General features: G+C 32.7%; 1 protein-coding gene across 1 annotated transcript; it reads left to right on the plus strand.

Annotated features, from left to right (window-relative positions):
• Positions 1 to 6186: 6186 nt before the first annotated feature.
• LOC132051784 (protein WVD2-like 3) lies at positions 6187 to 10651 on the plus strand. Its single transcript, XM_059442991.1, has 7 exons — positions 6187 to 6315; positions 8679 to 9033; positions 9198 to 9274; positions 9383 to 9470; positions 9637 to 9708; positions 9849 to 9959; positions 10143 to 10651. The coding sequence occupies exons 1-7, from the start codon at positions 6218 to 6220 to the stop codon at positions 10290 to 10292; spliced, it is 951 nt and encodes a 316-aa protein (XP_059298974.1). The 5' UTR covers positions 6187 to 6217; the 3' UTR covers positions 10293 to 10651.
• Positions 10652 to 23335: the final 12684 nt, after the last annotated feature.

Raw genomic sequence — 23335 nt, forward strand, 5'->3', positions numbered from 1 at the left:
GGGAACGCAAATTGCTACCACCACTAGTGAAACTGACTCAACAGATGTAATCAACATGCTAAATAATGGAAATGAGTTAATAAATCCAATTGTTTTTTAATGCAGGTTGTTGATGATGAAGCTGGAGAAACGACTCATGCAACACAGATACAGAGAACAAAATAGGATGACGGATGACTTGGCAAAAAGAGGAGCCAAGGAAGCAGTTTTTGGAAACCCGAAGATTTTGGTAGTTCCTCCAGTGTTTGCAATGAAGCTTTTTGGGCAGACATTCTAGGAACTATGTGTAGTAGGAAAAGTTCGGGTTGTAATATTATTGAATGCTCAGTAAACTATGCAGCAAACTGGTGTAGTACTAACGAAACAGTCAATATGGGATCTGGCTCCCCTCCAGTGAGCCTTCTGTCCAGTTCCTCCAGTTGCCCTCTGGATTTTTGACACCTGGCACTTACTAAATCAATTGGCTAATAATCATTCTATCAATCCAATCACTCACACAAACTAATCAGTCCCTTTTATGTTTTCCCTCCTAAGTCCCAATCTACATTTAAAAGAGCGGAAATTACATAGAGAGATCCCTGCTGCTGCAACATTGATGCACGGAGCAAACTGGGCTGCAATATGATCACTACATTCCCATATTCATTTTATTGTTGCAGAGAAGAATCTTGATTTGCTGAAGGTTTAGGAACTTAAATGTTTTAGAATGACAAAAGAATTGTTTCAAACATATTGTTCAGAAGTAGTTTTCTTTTCGGAATAAAATGGGCTATAGTTTTGTTTGAGCTCTGCTGACATTTCCATGGCTGTTACTAGTTTATAAATGTGTACTTCAAGTGAGGATTATTAAGCTCTTTCATTATTTTGATTCAGATCGTAAATAATCCCGCAGAGCTGCGTTTCTCCAATCTCATAAATAATCTCCAATTGAAGATCGAAAGTTCTGTTGTTCACATCGTAGGAGGTTTAGCAGCCGTCGTTCACTAGTTTAATTGGGAGGGAAAACATAAAAGGGGCTGATTAGTGCGTGTGAATGATTGGATTGATAGAATGATTATTAGCCAATTGATTTAGTAAGTGCCAGGTGTCAAAAATCCAGAGGGCAACTGGAGGAACTGGACAGAAAGCTCACTGGAGGGGAGCCAGATCCGTCAATACGTATGATGTTCCTTAACTATATATAAAATATCGTGTTTAACAAAAAAAAAATAAAAAAAAATATATATATATATATATCAAGAACAATCTTAATATTTATGCTTGCACTACTAAAAATCTCTATTTTTTCATAGATTTCTCACGGAAAATATTCAGTGGCTATTTTTTACTAGAAGTCGGTGGAAAAATCTAAATAGTATGTGTTTTCGCACGAAAAATTAAGAAGTTCCCCAGCGTTTCAATGAGAACCTATTTCCTACCATGCATTTTTTCAGCTCAAGTTGGTTCGGTGGGAATGAGGTGGGAAAATCATGTTTTATAGCACAAATTTTCCACTAAATGTCGTTAGGAAAAATCTTTTGTTTCTAGTAGTTGATACAGATATGCGAAACATAATTTTCATAATTGAAACTGAAACTGTAGAACCTTAGCTGCAATGGTAGAACTCAACCACTATCACTAATAAACTTAACTTTATTTCTTAACTTTATTTCTCCACCAAATCATATTATCCAAACTAATCTTTTCATTTAAAGACTGTCATTAATAAGCTGGAATAAGAGATGTTCACTAAAGTGATTATTTGTATATGTCATTCCTTTGCTTTTAAGCCTTACCTATTTCTGGTTGCCCGTAAAATATCATTCATGCCCTAATTTTAAGAAGTTTCTTATGAAATTTGAAACAGAGCTAAAATGAATAATTCATTTGTTAATTGATTTTGATTTAGTGGCCCTTATGGGAGGGATTCAAATTTTTTCTATAACCATCTTATATCCAAAACTCACTGGTCCGACTAATTCAAATTTGTACTGCATAGAAAAAGGGAAATATTCCCTATCAAAGGTTTTTCTATTCCCATGGCTTTAACCGGAGAGCTATGGTTCAGGGTGGGGGGATTTTATCTATCCTTCACATTCCTCAGTGAAATAGAATTCGGATTTCGCATCCATCTGAGGAAAGCATGAGGCTATATTCCGTTATTCCATACATAAATAACCACTTAGAATAATTAAGGATGAAGTGATGAAAACACTCCTAAAATTGACACGTTTTCGTACTTTAGTCCCTGAACTATTACCATACTTAAAAACACCCCTAGACTTGGCTAACTACATTTTAATTCACCCCCGCATTGACATGCCACAGCAAGTGAAATGCACTCATTGTCCACTTGGCATTTTTGTCCTATTTGTCCTCCACGTAGATAAATTGTTTTTAAAAAAAATGGTAAAACTGATTTTTTTACAAAAATTTGAAAAAATGGATTTTTTTTTAAATCTGGAAATTTTGAATTTTTTAGAAGAAAAAAAAAATGGAAAACTAGAATTTTTTTTAAAATGTGGAAAACCCATTTTTTTTTTTGAAAAAAAAAATCCCGTCCAGATTTTTTAATAAAAAATCCAGTCCAGATTTATTTTTAAAAAAATAATCCCGAAAAATTAGATTATTTTTTAAATCTAGAAAAAATTTATCAGTTTTCCACTTTATTCTTTAAAAAAATCAGTATTCCAAATTTTAAAAAAGTCCAGGTTTTTTAATAAAAAAAATCAACTTTCCAGATTTTTTTTTTAAATAACGGGTTTTGCACTTTTTTTTTTTAAAAAAAAAAATCAGTTTTCCAGATTTTTTAAATATAAAATCCAGTCCAAATTTATATTTAAAAAAATGGGTTTCCCACATTTAAAAAAAAATAGTTTTTTCTAATTTGAAAAAAGTCCACTTTTTAAAGGAGGAAGGGGGTAATTTAGATGTTGGAATAGGAAAAAAATATTAAAGGGAAATGTAAAAAAAAATGATTTTTCTTGTTTAAAAAATGAAAAAATGAAAAAAAAAAAAGCTGATGTGGCAGCGACTCACGTGTCCATTGGAGTTTGAGCACACTTGTTGTGCCATGTGTCAACGTGGGGTTGAATTAAAATGTAGTTAGCCAAGTCTAGGTGTTTTTAAGTGTGACAATAGTTCAGGGACTAAAGTATGAAAACATGTCGAGATTAGGGGTGTTTTCATCACTTCAGCCAATAATTAATCGTTACTTATTAATCTTTCGTTATAATAATGTAGTAATTGGTTAGATGTTGGAATTTTTATGGGGCCAGCTTGCTTTGAGGGGAGAACTGGATTATGAGCCCGTTTGGATTGGCTTATAAGTTGCTTACAAATTTGTTTTCACTTTTTTGGAGTAAAGTGGCTTGACTTATAAGCCATTTTGTCTAAAATAAGCCCAAAATAATTTGACGATTTGGCTTAGCTTATCTAAATTTGCTTATAAAGCCGAAAACAACTTATAAGCAAAAAAAAAAAAAAAAGTTACTATACCAACTTATTTTTTTTAACTTATAAGCTGTTTTCAGCTTATAAACAGCTTTTTTTAAGCCCATCCAAACAGGCTCTGTATGATAATCCTTAGCCTTCTTCCGGTCTATACATCAATATCCGTAATTGAGTTAGGGCAAGATAGAGGTTCATGTTATCATGTATATCTTGTTCAGGCCACAATATACTGATTAGAGATGAATTCAGAATTCGAAATTTATGAATTCCTACAATATTTTTAAATTAACAAATAATAATAATAATAATAATTTTCAATACTATATAAATCATGTTAATTTCTCTAGCATTAAAAGTTTTGTACATTTTCTACTAGCATATAAGTTTCTGACAAACTAAAGAACTCTGAGCAAACTTTTATTATGAGACAAATTTTTAATCGAACCCACCCCTGTTAAATATATTTAAAGAAACAAAAGAGTAATTAGAATAAAATGAAAACAGCGGCGTTGAAAAATTAAAATTAGAAAGAGGTTGTGGGACTTTATCAGAGGGTTAGCAAATAGTAATCAAAGATGGAAACAAATTAAGCAATGATTTCTTTTCGACTGTTTAACTCTTTATGGTTAAAGCGTCTTTAGCTGTAATCTACTTGGGTTTCTCAAGATTATCCTAATATTATTCAATCTTTTTTGGAGAAAAGAAAACTAATTAATAAGTTAGATTTATGAGTAAAGACCGAAACTTTGATAACTCTAATATTACAAGTTCGATTATTTGAGTATAGTGATTCAAGTTTTAAGATATGAATACAAACTAGCTATAATACATTTGTTAATATACTATAAGTATTTCGTACAATTGTACCAAGGTAATTTTTAAACTCAATCCTGACAGTACGTATTATTTAACGCTTATTATTCCCTTAAAATGCAATTCGTCAACAAAAACAATTCTTTTTGTCTGGAAAAAGTTGTGGGGTTATTTTTAATTAATAATTTAACTAAAATTCTAAAAGGGTATATGACGTAATGTAATTCTTCAAGCTTAATGGATGAAAACATCTTAGGGCGTAAATTTTCTTTCCTTGCGCTTATTCTTCTGAATTTGTTTAATATTCTTGGTTAAATATTGGTTGCTCTTTGAATTACAACGATGGTGGTCGAACATTAATTCTCTTTTCATTGGTAGTTTTATCAGATAAGTTTGTTAATCGTTGGTTGTAAAGAACAAACAGCTACTAATATATTCAGATATTAGATACAAGATAGCAAGAGTAGCACACCTGAAATTTGAATTTATAACGTAAAATAATTTTTTTTAAATCACTTTTAACATTACAAAATAAATTTCCTTTATCTAAGGATATTTACATCAGACCTCATATGTGGAACTACATTGGATATATGTTGTCGTTGTTGTTGTTGATATATTAAGAACAATTAATAATTTATATATACACCAAAAAATTTACTTTTTTTAAATAATAATTATAATTTTTCAGCGAACTTCATATTAGTTATTTCCCTAATCACAATGTGTATACGACACCCCTTGAGCTAAACATGTATTTCAACAAATCAAGAAAGCATTATAAATACTTGACCCAGAGCCATTCAGTTGCTAGTTAGAGTTATGGGGTATTAATAATGCAGAGATTAGTTATGTAGGTATTCGTGATTAGGGGTGGGCGTTGATTCTTGATTCTTTTTCAAAGCTTGATTTGGCTATTTCGGTTTCGGTTTTTTGAAGGTGGACACCGAACACCGAATCAAACTAATTTGGTTCGATTCTTTCGGTTTCAGTTTTTTGAAGTTAGATTCGGTTCGGTTCGGTTTCGGTTTTTTCAATTCGGTTATGATATAATAATTCAAGTTAGCATAACACAATAATAATAATTAAATGATTTAGCACTTAGTGCTTGATAATTCATTAAATTTGTTAAGATTCACAACAAACGGGATTAAAATTGCCCGTAATAATTAATTATAGATTAAATATGCAAAATCAAAAAAATTTCAATAATTGAGGGATTAAACGCACAGCTTTTCTCTCGATGTTGAAAGGTAATATGGCAATTTAATCTCCTTAATTGCTTTCACTAAGAATTAATCTTTAAATTATTTGTCCTCTTCAAGGGATACAAACTGAAAACAAAATACACCAAAGTGCTCTTCAGGGAGATAGTAACGATGAGGGATCCAGTAGCTCGGCTTAGTTAATTAAATTTAACTTTCATCTTATTAGTGAGGGTCATAATCCCATGTTATTATTGCCTCCCCTACCCCTATGTAATAATTAAAAAAAAAAATTAAAAAGGGAGATAGCCGTAATATTACAACTGTTAGGGAAATTAGTGAAACAAAGCAAAATGTGTGGGAGATCTTTACTCTATAAAAAGGATATATGATTTTACCTAATAAAATTTCTTCTTCTCCCTTTCCTTTTTTGTTCGAATCTCTATCAAGAGAAATTAAAAATAGCATACAGAACTCCTCCTTTTTCGTGTTCTTTCTGCTATAAATAGCAAAACTATATATTTTCCTTTGTCTTCTTTTACTTTATATAATAATACTAAAAATAACTGCATATATATTTATTCTGGGTAAGAGAAGGCACATATAAATAGAGTAACAAAGAAAACAATACACCCCTTCAAAAGGAAGAGGAAGAAGCAGCAAATCAATCGGTCATTTTCAAGGTCAAAATTGTCTATGTTATTTTGGGTACATTCTTTTTAATTTTTGTGAGACTATGGATCTGTTTGCATTGGTTATGATCGTTTATGTACATTCTAAGGGTAGATCTATATAGGAAAAGGATTCTTTTCACAATATGCTATATTATTCATTTTTGCTCTCCACCCAATGTGGTTTTGTCAAGGTAATAATTGTGTTAAAATATGTGTTGCAAAACTTACAACTTGTATCTATGAAATATATCACATTTTCAGCTTCACTTATATATATATCTTCAATCATGAAATGCATTTCAAGTTTGATTGCTGATAGCTGACACTATTTTGGTTGATTAGAACATGAAGTCAAATTCTAGAGGTTGAGTTATAGGTAAACATGTAAAATGATGGGGTTTCTGAAAAATCTTGAAATTGGGTTCTAAAATATGTCTTTCTTTATGGTTTCCACTCGGTGTCCGATACCCGCATTGGTGCCCGACTAAATGCGGATTCGGCCTGGGAAGTCCCACATTGGGGGGCGAAGCGCTCCCTAACGAAGACGACTCCCATATTGGGGTTTTAAAGTATGTCAAGATATCTGATTTTCTGGATAAGAACTCGTTTTCCTTAGCTCCCTTTTCATCATTTGTCTAATTTTAGTATATTTATGTTTCGAAGTGATGATATTCAAAATTAAAATATAGGTATATCCCTGCTGTACTTATTCCATTTTCAGATAGGTATCAATTTCTGTGTAATGCATCATGAAGTTTGTGTAATGTTTGTTCTGCGATTGGCACAATTTATACGGACCCCCTTTACACTATCTTTATTCATATGAATTTACTTGTAGCTATATGTTTCTGTATCATATCCCCTTGGGGTGCGACCCTTCTCCGACCCTACGTGAACGGTGGATGCTTCGTAAACCAGTCTGCCCTTTTTATATGTTTATGTGTATAATGTATAAATACATGCATGTTTTCTGTCATAGTTTTGGAGTCTACTTTCCCTTCTGAAACTTTATGATATCTAATATCTCTATGGTTCTCCATGTTTCATTAATTATTGAGAAGCAAAAGTTCTGGCTCTTTCTTCTTTTTATTTAGCACCAGGACGCCAATCCATTGAACCTAAAATGCAAAGTCCAGAATTGATTTTAGTATCACAAGTCTTCTCCCTTGCTACTTTTGTTAGAAATATGTGCTCGAAATGATCTAATCTCAAACACACAATAGCAATTACCAGATGCTGGAGAAAGCGACTCAAAATAAGATAAAACCACTTCAGCTTGATCATTTTTGTGTGTTCTGGTGGTGTATTTGTTCATTAAGGAATTGGACCAAATTAAACTTCTAATATGACCTGGATCTGAGGGAAATTTGGTTTACTTTCATGAGATTTCTTTGTGTAAGAATCGAGGTTTTTAATGGATATAAAAGGACTTCAATCATTAATTATCACAGAAATTATATAAGGCATTTGTTTTTTTGGAATAATATGATTTTTCCGCCTTGTCTGGCAATGTACATTTGGCACATCAGTATGCTGATTCTTAGTACCTAAGAGTTAGTCTCAGTCCTTTTTGCTACTTTACTGAGAAGCCTACATGCTTCTGAATATGGGTATCTTTAAGTTCATTTTATGGACAATTTAGTGGGTCCAAACGAGGATGGACGTGCCTTAACTGCAAAATTCACAGTTGACTGTTGCCAGATTTTGCCTATGATTGTTTACAACAACAACATACCCAATGAATCCCACAATGTGAGGTCTGGGGAGGGTAGAGTGTACGCAGACCTTACCCCTACCTCAGGTAGGGAGGCTGTTTCCGGAAGACCCTCGGCTCAAGAAAAGCATAGGAAAGGTTAGATACGGGCAAACAATTCAAAGCAATTATGAAAATGAAAACAACAAAAGTGAATAAGCCATGATAAACCATTCTGTGCAAACAGATACTTGCAGAAATCAAGTGCAAACAGATACTCGCAGAAATCAAGGGACAAGAAACTAAAGATCAATGCAGCTACTCGCAAGAAAGGATAAACGCGACTACCTACTAGCCTTCTGCCCTGATCTGAGTCCTCCATACCCTCCTATCTAAGTTTATAAAGTATAAATCCAAGTTTCCATGCACTTGCTTATTCAGTATGCATAAATTGTTTAAACATTAAATAGAAATCATGGTATCAATATATCATCAAGTATGCAGAAAAGAGGACATATTCAATTATTATTCTTATAAAGAACTAGTATTTGATTAGTATTGGCTATTGAGATTTGAGAGGTCCTATTTCTAAAGCAGGAGTCCTTTTGATACTAGAACATACTATCAAAATGTTTTTCGTTTCACTAACTCCAGTGGAACCATTCAAACCTGTTTGGATCAAGAAATTCTATGTAGTTTTTGTGCAGAGTTATTAACACATAAAGAAACAAGCAAATTTTCTAGGAAAACAAATTAATCAAACTACTTTAACAATTCTGATGATGGATTCAAACGATATTCTAGCATGATGAAGCCCTTAGCTGTAAGTAATGCTTTCTTATTTTATTTACCTTTTTTCAGAGGTTTGATGGGGTTAGAAGTTACAGATAGCTGTATGGAAAAGGAGCAAGGTGGTGCAATAAGTTACTCGGATGTGGAGCAGAGAACTGATATGCTGAATGAGAATGTTGAAACAAAGGAGTATGAAGTGAAGGAATCGACAGCTGAAATGTCAGTTGAGAGCAGACAGGAACAAGATCGACCAAGCTCAAAGGTAAAAGATGATAACAGGAGACCAAGAGCTTCAGTGAAATCAATAACCAAATCTGTTGCTGGAAGCAGCAAAACAAAGTGCACTGTTCCCCAGCCATTTGCTCTGGCAACTCAGAGGCGTGCTTCTCATGGAACTCGTCCTGTTACGAATGATGCAGGCGAAGTGCGTCAATAACAAAGTCCTCATGTTTTATTTTGCTTCACTTTTGGTTAATGAGAAAACTTACTTTTCACTGAGAAGTGAATGCATATAACCATTGGAGTTAGGGTCTATAGATCAAACAGCATGTTCATTTCTGAATCTGTGGCTATGACATTCTCTTTCAGGTTTCCTTATCAGTTGCACCTAAGAAGTCCGACAACAAGAAAAATTTTGATGAGGAAGAGTCATCGATCGCCTCTTGGTATGATCTCTCTCCTTTGATCTAACTTGACCAAGTGTTCGCTTTCTCTGATCTGTGTCCTTATTGGATTCTGCTTTGCCATTTGATGATTTCCTCAACAATGAGAAGTGATGTGGTCTCAGCAAGAAAATCCAGGGTCACTGTAGCGTCAGCCCCAGTATTTCGGTCCTCTGAACGTGCAGCAAGAAGGAAGGAGGTAGCTGTTGATTTGCGCTTCTGCTTAGGACTGTTGAACCCCCCACCCCTGTACTAGTCCCCTCTAAATGACCCCCAAAAAAAAAAGTCACAACAGAAAAGGATCTTCCAGGTCTGCTAAATCTTGGCTAATTCTCGCTTGCTTTTTGTTTTTCCCCTTCTTGCAGTTTTACTCAAAATTAGAGGAGAAACAACAAGCTTTGGAGGCTGAGAAAATTCAATGGGAGGAAAGGACAAAGGTACGTGCCTGCTTTATGTTGCCATCACCTGATCCCGGATGTAATAGTGGAATACAGATCAATAAAATTATCCTACAGAAACTGAATTATGCATTATCAATCAATAAACTTTTTTATTTTGTTCTAACTTCCAAACTTAGGAAGAGAGAGAAGCAGCTATGAAGCAAATGAGAAGGAATTTGTTGTTTAAAGCAAACCCGATGCCGAGTTTCTACCATGAAGGACCTCCACCTAAGGCTGAACTGAAAAAGGTACTGCATTCTGATCATCGATAACTTATAGTAACATCAACTTTTACTTGACGGTAATCATAATTTTAATCTGCTGTGTTGTGACGTCTTTTTTCCCCTTTTGTGGCCTTTGAGCGTGTTAAATTTCACATTAGGTTACGCATTTGGCCTTATAATCTTAAGTTCTTTTTCTTTGTACTGCAGCCACCACCGACGCGTGCAAAATCACCAAAGTTTGGCAGAAGGAAGAGCTGCGGTGATACAGGTGGCTTGGATAAAGGTGTAGGAGCTTATGACCGAGGAAGTCAGCATATTCTTGGTTACAATGCAAATACCACCTTTGCTTCTAGATAGTAAAGACCATGTCAATATCCAAGTTCTGCTACTTACAACTTTAACAATGAGTCCAATCATGGAGAGGAGTCAAATGAGTCATATATGACTAAGATGCATGAAGTTATGAATATGGATATTATCTTTCATTCTTGAGCCTTTGGTGAGTTTTATAATTTAATAAAGTGAGCCATTATTTTCTTGTATTTTCCTTCTTGTGACAGCTCTAAGGGCTGTGCATTGACTTCTTATTTAAACTGCAAATCTTTTTTTTGCAGTAGTCTATGTAACATTAATTTATTTAAGTGTAAATTTCTGTAAGTTATTCTCATTCTTGTGTAAAGAGACTCCATCTTCTATAAAATTCTATATATTTTTAACATATTGGCTAACGTCCACTTCTTACTTATTTAGAATATCCATCTTTTATATTGCAATCTGAATCGTAGCATTTGCATATGGAATGCAAAGTGAGAGTCACAGGGCCCATTAAGATGTGCTTTAGTGGTGCAGAAACCTTTTGTTTTTATCAATTGGGTAGGAGTAATGATGTAAAGTTTGGAAAGCAAAAGGGGAAGATATAAATGGAGCGTAAAGCAAGTTACGCTCAAGTGTTCGTGTAGATATTCTGCAAAATATGACTTTTGAGTTAGAAAGTGACATATATGTGGAAGCAAAATCACAGTCAAAAACGTCCGAATCTTAATATTTGTGTATGCTTTTCAAATCTTGAAGTTAGCGTGACTTTTTAACTTGGTATGTATTATTTATATAACATTTCATTTTTATATTATTAGATTTCTTAAGAGTTGACTGTGGCCTATAAAAAATTAGTATTTGGGTTTATGTTCTTCATTTGGCTCTATCATAAGTGTTTTATAAGGCCAATGAGTTGAATTTAAGTATTTTTGCACAGTTGTGATATGTGAACGTGTTGTCGTTAGAGTCATGCTCCCTTTTTGCATTCATTTCAACTCTCAGGCAGTGGCGGAGCCAGGATTTTCATCTAGGGGGTTCAAAAATTCTAAAAGGTAAATACACGAAGAAGTCAGGCGATTCAACTTCTACTATATATACATAATAAAATAATTTTAACTTTGAAAATACATTGTAATTTTTCGTCGAGGGGGTTCGAACCCCCTGGAGCTAACGTGGCTCCGCCCCTGCTCTCAGGTAGTTCTGACTTCTGATGCTAGAATTCTGAAACTCAGCTCTGAGGCCAATGCTGAAACAGATAGAATACTTGACTACATGTTTCTTTTATTATTTGGATGTGTAAATTTGCCGAAAATTAATCATTACCATAGATGGATGGATTCTGCAATGTGACTTTGTAACATGAATTCTCTTACCATTATATGGCGCTCTTATTTTTTGGTTTGGCTAGGGTACTCTGTGTCACCCTCTTGGATGCTGTTGCGTTCCATTGTTCTTCTGTTGACATTTATTTGTGGTCCACAAAGTCGTTTATTGCTACAGTTTTTAGTTCTGTATTTGAAGGGAAAGAGTTGGTTGATTGATAGCAGAAATTGATCACATTAAAGTTATATAGTAAGGTGAACAAGAATGAGATTCCTAGTTAAAGATCTCATATGCAGATGAATACCATTTCTTGGAACTAAGAATTGTCCTACAGTGGCGTACACGGGATTTTATGGATCAATAAGCTTCTATAAGGAAAGAGAACCAGAAAAAGATTAGGAAATTATTCATCAAGAGTTGTTGTTAGTAATTAGTCAGATTAGTGCCTATTAGTAATTAGTCAGATTAGTGCCTATAGATATGTCATTCTTCTGGACTACATTTACTGTTTACTATGACCTTATCTGAGTGACATGTATGGTGAGGCCAGGAAAGAAATGTTCTAATATTAATCAGAATATTTACACCAAAATACGTCATTTTCAAAATATTATTAAGTTGACTACACTTTAAAAAGATTCAAAAGTTAATTGAGAACAGTGAATACCTTTCAACACGGTTAACTTCACTTAATATATTATCTCTTTTCATGGAATATCAACTATTAATCTTCTCATGCCGCTTACTATTTCCCTGTTTTTGCCTTTTCATTTAACCTTGGAATCATTCTGATAAAATGTACGAGTCCACCAAACAGTATAGAGAATTGGGTTCTCTATCTGTTCCTTGAGTATGATAGAAAGTAAATATACAAGATATTTACGTGGAAAACTCCTTGCTCAAGGGATTAAAAACCATGACCTACCATAGTAGGATTTCCTTAACTTCACAATAACTGAGCAACTTCAGATTACAACCTAGGAATTAAACTCTTAATCCCTCCACCTTACAATAACTCTATTACAAGACCTTTACAATAATTCTATTGCAAAGAACAATCCTTGACTAACTCTAGCCGAAACACAACAAAGGTTGGAAATCTGTCCTACCAAGAACTTCTTAAAAGTAGTGTAGGAAAACAAGTTAAGAACACAAGACAAAGATTTAACAACTAAAAGGACTTAAGACATCGACATTGATTAAAGGACTGGTCCCTTTAGTTGTTGCAGCTTTGATCTTGAAGAGCACTTTGAGAGCAGCGGCGGCTACTTCTTGTGAGTAAATAATTTTTCTAAATTTCAAAGTGTTAGGGTTACCCTTGTAACATGTTGTTATATATGAGAGAGCATGTGGGATGTGAGAGGGACATTTCATTGTTTGCTTGGGCCTCTAGCAAAATGCAGTTGTCTTCTTTATTCGCTGGGTCGGTACAATGCGGCGGCTTTTACCGTAGTTGACTTTATGACGGCTAGAACCGATCACATCCGATCCCTACCGATTCTTCATACGGTTCTCGACTTGGTTTGTGAGTCATTACGCATCCGTATTCTTTGCTACGGTCGCTACCGGTTGGTACAAAGTCAGCAATAGCTAGAATCCGATCGCATTGGTTCCTCGAATGAGGTTTGTCAAATCATAGATCAAAGTATCATAACTCATCAATTTATATCGATCGCATCTGATTCCTCAAATAAGATTTGTCAAATCATCACAACACAAAGCACCACTCGAATGAGGTTTGTCAAATCAGCAAAACATAAAGTATCATAACTCTATCACATTCTATTTCGAAACAAAAATGAAAGTGGCACTTCACTAATTAAGCTTGCTAGTCCATAAGCAGTAATGAAAGTGACACCTCACTAATTATTTAGAGAAACATCCTTTATATAACACTTTTTCAATTGTAGTCCATAAACAGTAATTAAGTTAAATGAGACTTGAATAACAAGATGGAAACCTCATGACCTAGATAATAATTCCATTCTCGTGGATCTCAATGAACTGGTTCTGATTATCTTACCTTCTAATTAACTCAAGGGGTTCCTATATATCATATCCACTCTCTGTTTTCATTAAACAAGGTGAAATAAAAGGTTGAGCACTTAAACTAGCCAAGAATGATTCCTGATTGGTACTCTCTCAATGTTAGTCGTTTTGATAAGTTGAATTTATTTCAAACTAAGAAACATTTATTACTTTTTTTATTCCAATACGCTTTTGTTGCTCTAATTAGTGGAGCGTTAGTTAAACAGATAATGTTACTATTAACATTATTAAAAGTGTTTTTTAAGTAAGAAGGCGATATTATTGATGTAGTATATTATCATAGTGAAGAGAACTCGCAGATTTTTTTTTTTTTGGCTATAAACTACTCCCTGTAAAGCATAGTTTTGAATTCAAGGGGTAGGGTAGTTAGCGGTGGGTAAGACTAAAACTCTTCCATTGACTTGAAGATAGCCAACTTATTCAGACGTATTACACTCCATTCATAGCAAGTGACAAATTGTCCTAATTATAATTCTTAAGCCCCTTCACAAAACTAAACCAATTATACATCTCTATTTCGTACGTCATAAGGCTGAATTTGTTCTTGAAAAAAGTTGAGCTGAATTAGCAATAAAAAAAAAAATAATGGGAGATTTTAAATTTTAAATGGAAAAGGATTAATGTCACAATGCTTAACAATTTAACGGAGCTAATTATATATAGTGTTGCTAAAAGGTCATTTGAACTGCTTTTAAATCTTGTAGTTAAAGTGTAGCCCAAGTTAGGAATTTCATCTCAGTAAAATCCAATGGTGTTTCAATGTGGACAAGAAGGAGCAAAGCCATACTCCTCGTAGTCATCTGCCAAACATTCTTAAAAAGGGGTGGCACTAACAATAAATATACTCCATTTGTTCCATATTAATTGTCATGTTTCGCTTGGGGCAATTTGCACGATTGCCTTATTCGGGAGTAATCTTTAATTTTTGCCCCTCCAATTGCTGGTCTTTAATTTTTGTCTTTAACCTAAAATATCCCGAGGATCGCAAGGCAGCATTTCGCAGCAAAATTAGGCCTATTAAGACCTAACTTTTGTAGAATCCCTGTAGGATAAAAAAAATTCATAAAAAATATTTGTTATGCCTTACAGCGAACGAATTTTCGCAAATCTTTACCTTACAAAATTGTTTTTACTGAGCGGGGATTCGAACCCAGAACCTCGGAATATTTTCGGTCACTTTTTAAAGCGAATGGCAAAAATTAAAGACTAGTGCCTTTGAAGGACAATCCGCGCAATAAAATAGTTTCACTTCCTTAAAGTTAATTTGATTATTTTTCGGAGATAAATTAAATTTGGTTAATTTAATAATTTGGTTAATTTAATATTTTTAAAATTACAATTTAGATATTAAAAAAATTATAGTAAAAAATATTAGTATAAGTTGCAATTCTTTTCATATCAATGTGGTGAAAAATATATTTATCTTAAAATAATGGTAAAAATTCATGTAGTTTGACTTTCGAAACATGTAACATAAGTATTTTGAGATGGAGAGAGTAAGTAGCCGTTTGGCCATAGATACCAAAAACAAATTCACTTTTTTTGGAATTTTTGAAGTTGGAGTTGGAGTTGGAGTTGTGTTTGGCCATAATTTTTGAAATTGTAGTTTTTGGTGAAATGGAATTGTAAAAAAGTGAAAAAATTTTGAAAAATAAGTTTTTTGAGTTTTTGGTATTCCGGAATACAACTTCAAGTCGTATTCGGAATATTTATGGCCAAACGCCCAAAAGTAAAACAAGTGAAAAAAAAATCCGGAAAAAAGTGAATAATTTTTATGGCCAAACGGCACCTAATACTCCCTCTGTCCCAATTTATGTGATATACTTTCCTTTTTAGTCTATCCAAAAAGAATAATACGTTATATTTAGAAATAATTTAACTCAAAATTTCCCCTTTTACCTTAAATGAAATGATTTATAGCCACACAAATATTTATGACTTATTTAGCCACAAGTTTCACAAATCTTTCTTTTTTTTTTCTTTAACTAAGTGCCTAGTCAAACTATAGTACATAAATTGGAACGGAAGGAGTAGCTTAGCAATATGATATATTAATTAAATGCGATGGATAGATGAATACAAAAACATAACCAGTCGAATCTCACAATTGGGAGGGTAGTGTGTCCCCTACCTTAATTGAGAGGTAGAGAGATAGTTTCTAATAGACCATCGACTCAAGAAAAAGCATATCAAACAGTACGGAAAAGAAATAACGTAAGTCAAGAAGTGGGGCAGATTTAGATGGGTGAACACCCATAAAAAAAAAAATTACAGTGTATATATAGGATGAATTTTCTGTGTTTATGTGCATCTATTAACTTTTGAATACCCTGAACAAATGCAAAAGGTTAGCTCAAGTAGTCCAGGGTGTTCAAAAATTTTTCTAGCGTCCTAGGTTCAATTCCCATTGACAACATTATTTTTTTATATTTAACTTTTGTTATTTTTCGAACCCCTCCATCTGGATAGATGAATTTACCTTAAAAAATATTAGGATATTAGAACTTTGATATAGAAAAACTTGGCAATATACCTTAAAAAATAACTTATAGCGACATGTTTATATCTGAATAAAAATTTTGAAATGATTTTCTAAGCGCCTTTATGTGCTTTTTACCTTTGATAGCACTGGTTATTAAAATACAAACACAGCTTTAATATGGTGTCAAAATCATAATTATGTGCTTTTTTTTTTGTTTTGTTTGTGAGTCACAATCATTTCAAAAATTTGAGCAAATCATCTGACTCACAAACAAAACAAAAACAAAAACAAAAAAAAAAAAAAAAAAAGACAAACCCCGTTGCTCACGTCACCTATATAAAGACCCTAGCTATATATATGTCACAATAAAACTAATCAATGCATGGCCCTTACCTATCCAAAATCCAGAAGCTCTCTCTTTCTCCTATTCTTGTTCCAAAAGATAGCAAGAAAACATTTGTTGAGGGGAATGCTGTCTGGCTCGAAACCATTCAGCAAATTTTAGTCTATGATGATTTGAATGATTTCGGACCAGGCTTCATTCCCCCCAACTCAAGATTTTGTTTTAGCCTATATATATAATGCAGACATGCATTTTGCCTATAGTTTGAAGTTGATGATCAAGCGGATCTAGGGAAGTTCTATAGCGAATTCATTTTTTTGGCTTAGATTATGTATATTTTTGCACAAATTTTCAAAACATATGCTAACAAGCTTACATTTATTCTCGTTTTAAATTTTGAATCCACCTCTATGCGCATACATAAAAAGACGCATAAAAAAGAGATCCATTATTGTTAACTGCAACATGTTTTTTTTTTAACAGGTAAAGGCCTAAGAAGGAAGAACAGACAAGTAGCAGGTGATCAAGCTCTGCAGGTAGCTAGCATTATGGCAATCTCTGAATTTTTTTGTAATTCTTCAAACCTATTTTTTGGGGGATCCTTTTTCTATTGATGTGTTATAGTAATAATTGTTGGTTTTCATCGACCGTTATCTTTTTAACAAATCTCCGAAAATGGAAAAATGTGAAGAGAAATATATATGCTGTAGTATTTATTGCTGAATTATATAATTTATAGCAATCGAAGTGTCTGTTTTTTTCTTGCATTTTCCTTTTTGGCACTCTTTCCTGAAAAAATGATCACTAAACTATAGACGCGTTTTCTCTTTTGTGAACAGTACAACTTTAGCCCTTTATCTTTCACCAAATACGTTGAAAAATGTCGGTGTGAAAATATGACTAAGTGAAGAGAAAAGAAAAAAAAATTAGAATAAAACAAAGTTAGGTTTTCACCTTTTAATACAATTGTGGGAAAGTCTTTTAGAATGGACTTTGCTTGTAGACAGTTGCAAAGAATATTTTGTTTGATTTAAGGTTTTCCTAATTAATTTTTCTCTATTTACTTTATGTTAGCATAGTTGCATGAGAGATGTTCTTCCATGAGTTGAATTACTAATCAAAGTTGATCATTTGAATTTACTCCAACCCCTTTTGAATATTTCACCTTAAGACTTTTCATCATTACTGCTAGTATTAGCTCCTCTTTGAACTTTTAACTAACAGTTGTGGGTCAGGTTGGGTCACATTTGCGTGAAAATCCAATCCTACCATGTGGCTTTGTTCCACACATTTTCCTTGGTAACCCACCTTTGGAGCTTTGGCTTTTTTCTGGGTGTGAAAATGATTACGAGTTAAAGTTATACTTTCAAGACACTTACAAGATGATTGCACATAAATTATCCATATAAGTGGAATTAGTAACCTGAAAAATAAGGTAGCTAAGTAACCTGTTATACCAGGTTAAAATACATAGCGTAAAAAATATTTCTGGCATCAATGTATACAAGTTAACTTCAAATAATGTAATCGGATTAGGTTTGATTCAAATCTGGTTACACATGACCTGGTTTTGTTTTATATTGGTTTAATGTGAAAATATTGTATTTTAAAATAAAATAAAATAAAAAATTGGTTAAGCTAAGGAAAGTTGACAGTATTAATCAATTTCACTATATTTTTTATCGCATTGTTGAGTAAGGAAGATCTTACACTGAAACTGAAGTCACCATTCCCTTAAAATCACTCTTGATTTATGCCAAAACAAGATAGACTATTGTACAAGTAATTAAACCTAGACAAGGGAATATAATTACCAAAGAAGGAATCTATATATACTTGGACCCAAGTTATTACAAGGACTTTCCTAAGGCAAGCAAAATATCTATATTGAAAAGGGACAAAACAACGGCGTTTTGCGATTTTGTGTATTTTTGTTTCGTGATTATTTTTGTACAGATTTGCCAAGACAATTATGAGAGAGAGAGAGAGAGAGATAGAGCTGGGACCATGGAACAATTACATCTTCTATACATACATAATATACGTAGGATCAGTCCATATAGCAATATATTCACATGTGGAATTTAATACACTAGTTTGAAGGTAGCTCAAACGTCACTTCTTGAGAGGAAAGATTCTCGTGAATTTGATACTGAAATTATGGATGACTGAAGCTAATAATTAATAACTTTTGCTGCTACGTGTGGTCCATGGACCATATATATATGCCATAGACAAAACCGTAACTCTTGTCTCATATGAACGTTGACATTATGACATATATATGTATATATATTTTGGTCCATGCTCAGCAAACTTCTAAGTCGATCATGCACCTTGCAAACGTTATAACGTATTTGAACAAGTTGCTTAACCAAAAAACAAAAAATGTACTGATTCTTTTAAAATTAAAAGAATGTTGACAAGTACCCTGAAAAATTGGAGTGAAAGAAGATGTCAAACAATAGAATAAAAATGAGTTCAGTTTTTTTACAAAGACAATGTACAGCAGTACAGGAATTTATTTTTACACTATAAACTATCATAGCAAATTTAACTGGTTATAAATAGGTTGTAGCTCTATATTTTTAGTTTATCATATCATGCTTGACATGGAGAATTATATATTTTTGTAATCAACTTTATTTGATGATTTATAAACAATAACCTAAAATGACACAAATAACTTGGTGTAATAGGTCAAAATTACGGGAAAAATAGACTACTTTATCGTGTGCCGCTCCTTTTTTTTTTTTTTGGCTGAACAAAAGGACTTTTAATTAAAGTAATAAAGGAAACTGTAATCAGTTTTTACAAAATTTAACGGTACAATCCCTAAAAGAGTCTCTGCGTAACAGTAAAGCAACAAATAAAGGAGGTGCATCCCATAAAACATTTTCTTCCATTGCTAGACCATGCATGTGATTGCTAATCTATGTGCAACCGCATTGATTTTATAGTATAAGTGCTATGTGCGAGGATTTTTTCACAACATTCAGTAGGAATCTGCAGTCATTCAACAAATTCGTTTCACTAATTTGGGTGGCAAAAAGGCTTACCTGCGAACCCGTTTCCACAATCAGTGGATAAAGATTGATTTGCTCTAACTATTTGTCTATCCCATAGGAAATGCATAAATCAGAAGAATAGAAGTATTCCGTAATGGTTGAGTATAGCATGAATCCTATGGTCATCAGTATGAAGAAAAAAGGGCAACATATCCAAGTCTGTTGATTTTCAAGAAAGTTGCTCAAATGATGGTGTCACTCAACATATGTACCTTTACTTTATAATGACGGATATGTATAGTTTTTCGAATTTTGTGACTTGTTTTTGGTACAAGAAAGACGATATATATAATTGCGGATTACGTGAGCCGTACTCAATATAAAAAAAAAATAATAATAATAATAATTAAAGAAATATAATTTATGTTAGTAATATTTAAATCTCATATAAGTATATTTTCAATATATAAAAGCAAAACTTTCATTTCACTCCTTTAATATTTTAACTTTCATTTTGATAAAATTATTTATTTCAAATCAAATGCGGAGTCAGAATTTGACGGTCATGAGTTCTGGATCCTAATTTAAGTTATTTTGTTCATTAATAATCTATACATAGTTAATGAACTTTTAAGACAAATGCAAAATATGTGCAGCGGATGCGGCTGCTCATCCCTTAATTAGGGTTCACGAGTTCGAGCTTGGGTATAAAAAAATCTTTGGAGGGAGCACTTTCCCCAAATAGGCCCTGCAAAATGCGAATTATCTGGATTAATTGGGCTCAAATGCGGATATTGGGCACCGGATAGAAAACCAAAAAACATGAAAAAATGAGGTAGAAGGTTCGATAGTTTTTGAAAAGTAAACCTTAAGAACAAAAAGTAAATTTGATTTTAAAAATAAGATTAGGACCTAGAAATAATTAATTGAAAATTTTGACATTTTATTGAAAGCTTTTGTGAGGACTACAAAAGCCTCTTAGTTGCCCCTTACATATAATAGTAATATTTATTTTGAACTAAGTATAAAAGTTAAAAATATTGCTCTATAATATAAAACTGAGGGAGTAAAGAGGAAAAGAAAAACACAAAAAATTATTACAATATCAATATACAAATTAAAGAGGGAATGAACTTAAGAAAAATAATTAGTGTTAAGAATTGAGAATAACCAACCAAAATGCAACAATTGGAACACACTTGGTGCAACATGAATGGTCAATCAAAAATGTGAAGACTACAAAACTTGCATATTCTCCCTTATATATAAGTATAATATTGCTTGTAAATTATTACTACACACTGTAATTCTTGAGAGAATATTCTTAATTAGAGGAGTCAAAAGAATGGAAGAGAGACAACTTGAGTGTGTGTGAGGCAAAAGCAGTCCTTTTGATGTATAAAGTCCATCACAAAATGGAAGATGGATGGGTTCAAAGCACTATAAATGAGGTTTCTTTTTTGTAAGTGACTTGACTAAATGCAAAATCCGAGGGGTAAAAAGAAAGAAGCATTCAAGTGTAAATTTTTAAAAGATGAGAAAAGTATATTTGGAAGCTTGAAAGAGAATTTTTATTGTGTCTCAACATTAAAAAAGCTTTGATTTAGCATTTAACCTTTTCCTTTTTCTTTATTTTTATCTTACATCAGCATGATGTGGCACATGACATAAAGTCATGAATCAATAAATTCCTGATATTATTCTAAAGCATAACGGAATTTGTATCGCTAATATAGATCTATTCGTTGTTTTACTTTGCACAAATTGTTTTAAGAAGAATAAAAACACAGAGAGGCTAAACGGGATCGCCAACCTCTAGTATAGCTGTATAGGAGTAATATTTGTAATGCCCCGAAAACTTTTTTAAGGCGCAGAAGCAGTAGGAAAAAATTAATATTTTAAGACAAAAATACTTTTATGATAAAGTTTATGATGAATTTATCATATTATAGTGAAGTTTTTAAACTATACGTAAAATACCTAGGCTAGAAAATAAAATATGACATATAACATAAAAGGGAAAATAGCATTTTTTGTCCTTGTGTTATTGCATTATTCCTATTTTAGTCCTTGTGCTATGTAACCAAGCATATTTAACCTTCAATTAAATGATGTGTGTGTTTTTAATCCTTGCACTAACAGCAATCAAATAAATCAACCGCAAACTTTTATTACTGTATCTTCTTCTTCCTTCAAAGGGTTAGCCTCTGCAGCAATGTTTTTTCCATGCCCTCTCTTTGCCAAACATTCCACTTTATATTGCTTTTGAGTTACGTTTTGCTCACTTAGCAGTTAGCACTTTGTTTTTTCTAATTAGGTTGGCGTGAATTCAAGCTATATTTTCTGGGTATAGTACGTAGAGAATTAAGTCATTGATGATTTACTCTATTTTTTTTTTATTTTTTTTTTGCTTGTTTTATATTTTTCTGGTGTTAATCAAATACATAGATTGACATTCAAAGACGCATCTTCGACATAATTTTCATATCAAAAGACAAATCATCATTTTTTTCTATGGCCCTTTTCTGTCGGGACACAGGAAAATGAAGATTCTTTTTTTCGTTTTTGATTGTTATGCCATCTTTCGAGAGATAATTTCTAGAAACAAGGTGTTGGTTTGGTGGCTCGCTGCTTTCGGTAGTGATATTCATCGGGCAATTCTTTAGGCGGAGAGTGTGAAGAAGATAAAATAATGAAGGGGAGTTTAATTTTGTTCGTTGGCAAGTGAACAAATTTCCACGTTCTTAATAGAAACCCAAATTTGCCCTCCATAACATTTAACAGTCCGTGATTTATTTTTTTTTTGTTAATATAAGGAGTAAAAACACACACATCATTTAATTGAAGGTTAAATATGCTTAGTTACATATCACAAGGACTAAAATAGGAATAATGTAATAACACAGGGAATAAAAATGCCTTTTTCCCAACATAAAAAGGTATTACATGGATGGAGCATTGAAAAAGTCAAGTGTTAACTAGAAATTACATAGGAGAATGTCTATAGTTTAAAGTTGAGGTGGAGTTTGATTTTTAAAATAAAATGAAGGCGTAAAAATGATTGTCACCGTCATTCAATTAAATAGATATTTTTTTCTCCTTTTTCTTTTAGGGTGAATTTTGAACCCCATAAACTATAATTCTCCACTTTTCTTGTTTAGGGGATTCAAAATCTATATATGTACACAAAAAATAAAAAGATTATCTTATATGTACAGTATAATTTTTGACGAGGGGGTTGGGTGCACAATCTCTCGCCCCTAAATCCGCCTCTAGTTTCAACCATGTCTTTTCCTTCCTTTTTTTTTTTTTTTTCTATCTCTGATCTTTTCCTTCTTCTGTTCCTCCTTGAAATAGTCTGTCAACTATAAATATGAGTTACTTCTTCATTTTCTCTAAGTCTCTTGTTAGTGTTTTAATGATGACTAATTTAAGTAAAATTTATTTCAGATAAGTGCCTCCATTATTACCTATTTCTATAACATAACTAAACTTTTCAATAATTATATTTAATAGCTAAAATATATCATATTTACTTCACATAGCTACCATGTTTTTACCACTCATCGATAACTTCCCACTCCCCTTTCTAAATTTAAAAAAAAACGTGTCTCTCCTTCATCCTAAAGTATTGCCTATATTATTCACCATATCCATTACTTTCATCCAATTTCAAATCAGCTTTTTCAATTATTCAACTTCCTTTTTTATCTCTAATTAACTACTCATTGATTTTCTCTCACGTTTCAAATCTAATTCCCAAAATAAAGTAAGATTTCTATACGCATTTTTATTTTTTACCTTGTATTTAACCTATATTTTGGGTGTTTTTTTTTTTTGTTTTAATCGAATACAATCTAATAAGTATCATTTTGTTTTC

This window comes from Lycium ferocissimum, chromosome 4, assembly GCF_029784015.1.
Source record: "Lycium ferocissimum isolate CSIRO_LF1 chromosome 4, AGI_CSIRO_Lferr_CH_V1, whole genome shotgun sequence".
Taxonomy (NCBI): Eukaryota; Viridiplantae; Streptophyta; class Magnoliopsida; order Solanales; family Solanaceae; genus Lycium; species Lycium ferocissimum.

Excerpts from the sequence above, each read along its gene's own strand:
- LOC132051784 (XM_059442991.1), top strand. The coding sequence starts at position 6,218 with ATGTACATTCTAAGGGTAGATCTATATAGGAAAAGGATTCTTTTCACA. Across the intron at positions 6,316-8,678 it reads CCCAATGTGGTTTTGTCAAG|AGGTTTGATGGGGTTAGAAG; the intron begins GTAATAATTGTG and ends ACCTTTTTTCAG. Across the intron at positions 9,471-9,636 it reads GTGCAGCAAGAAGGAAGGAG|TTTTACTCAAAATTAGAGGA; the intron begins GTAGCTGTTGAT and ends CCCTTCTTGCAG.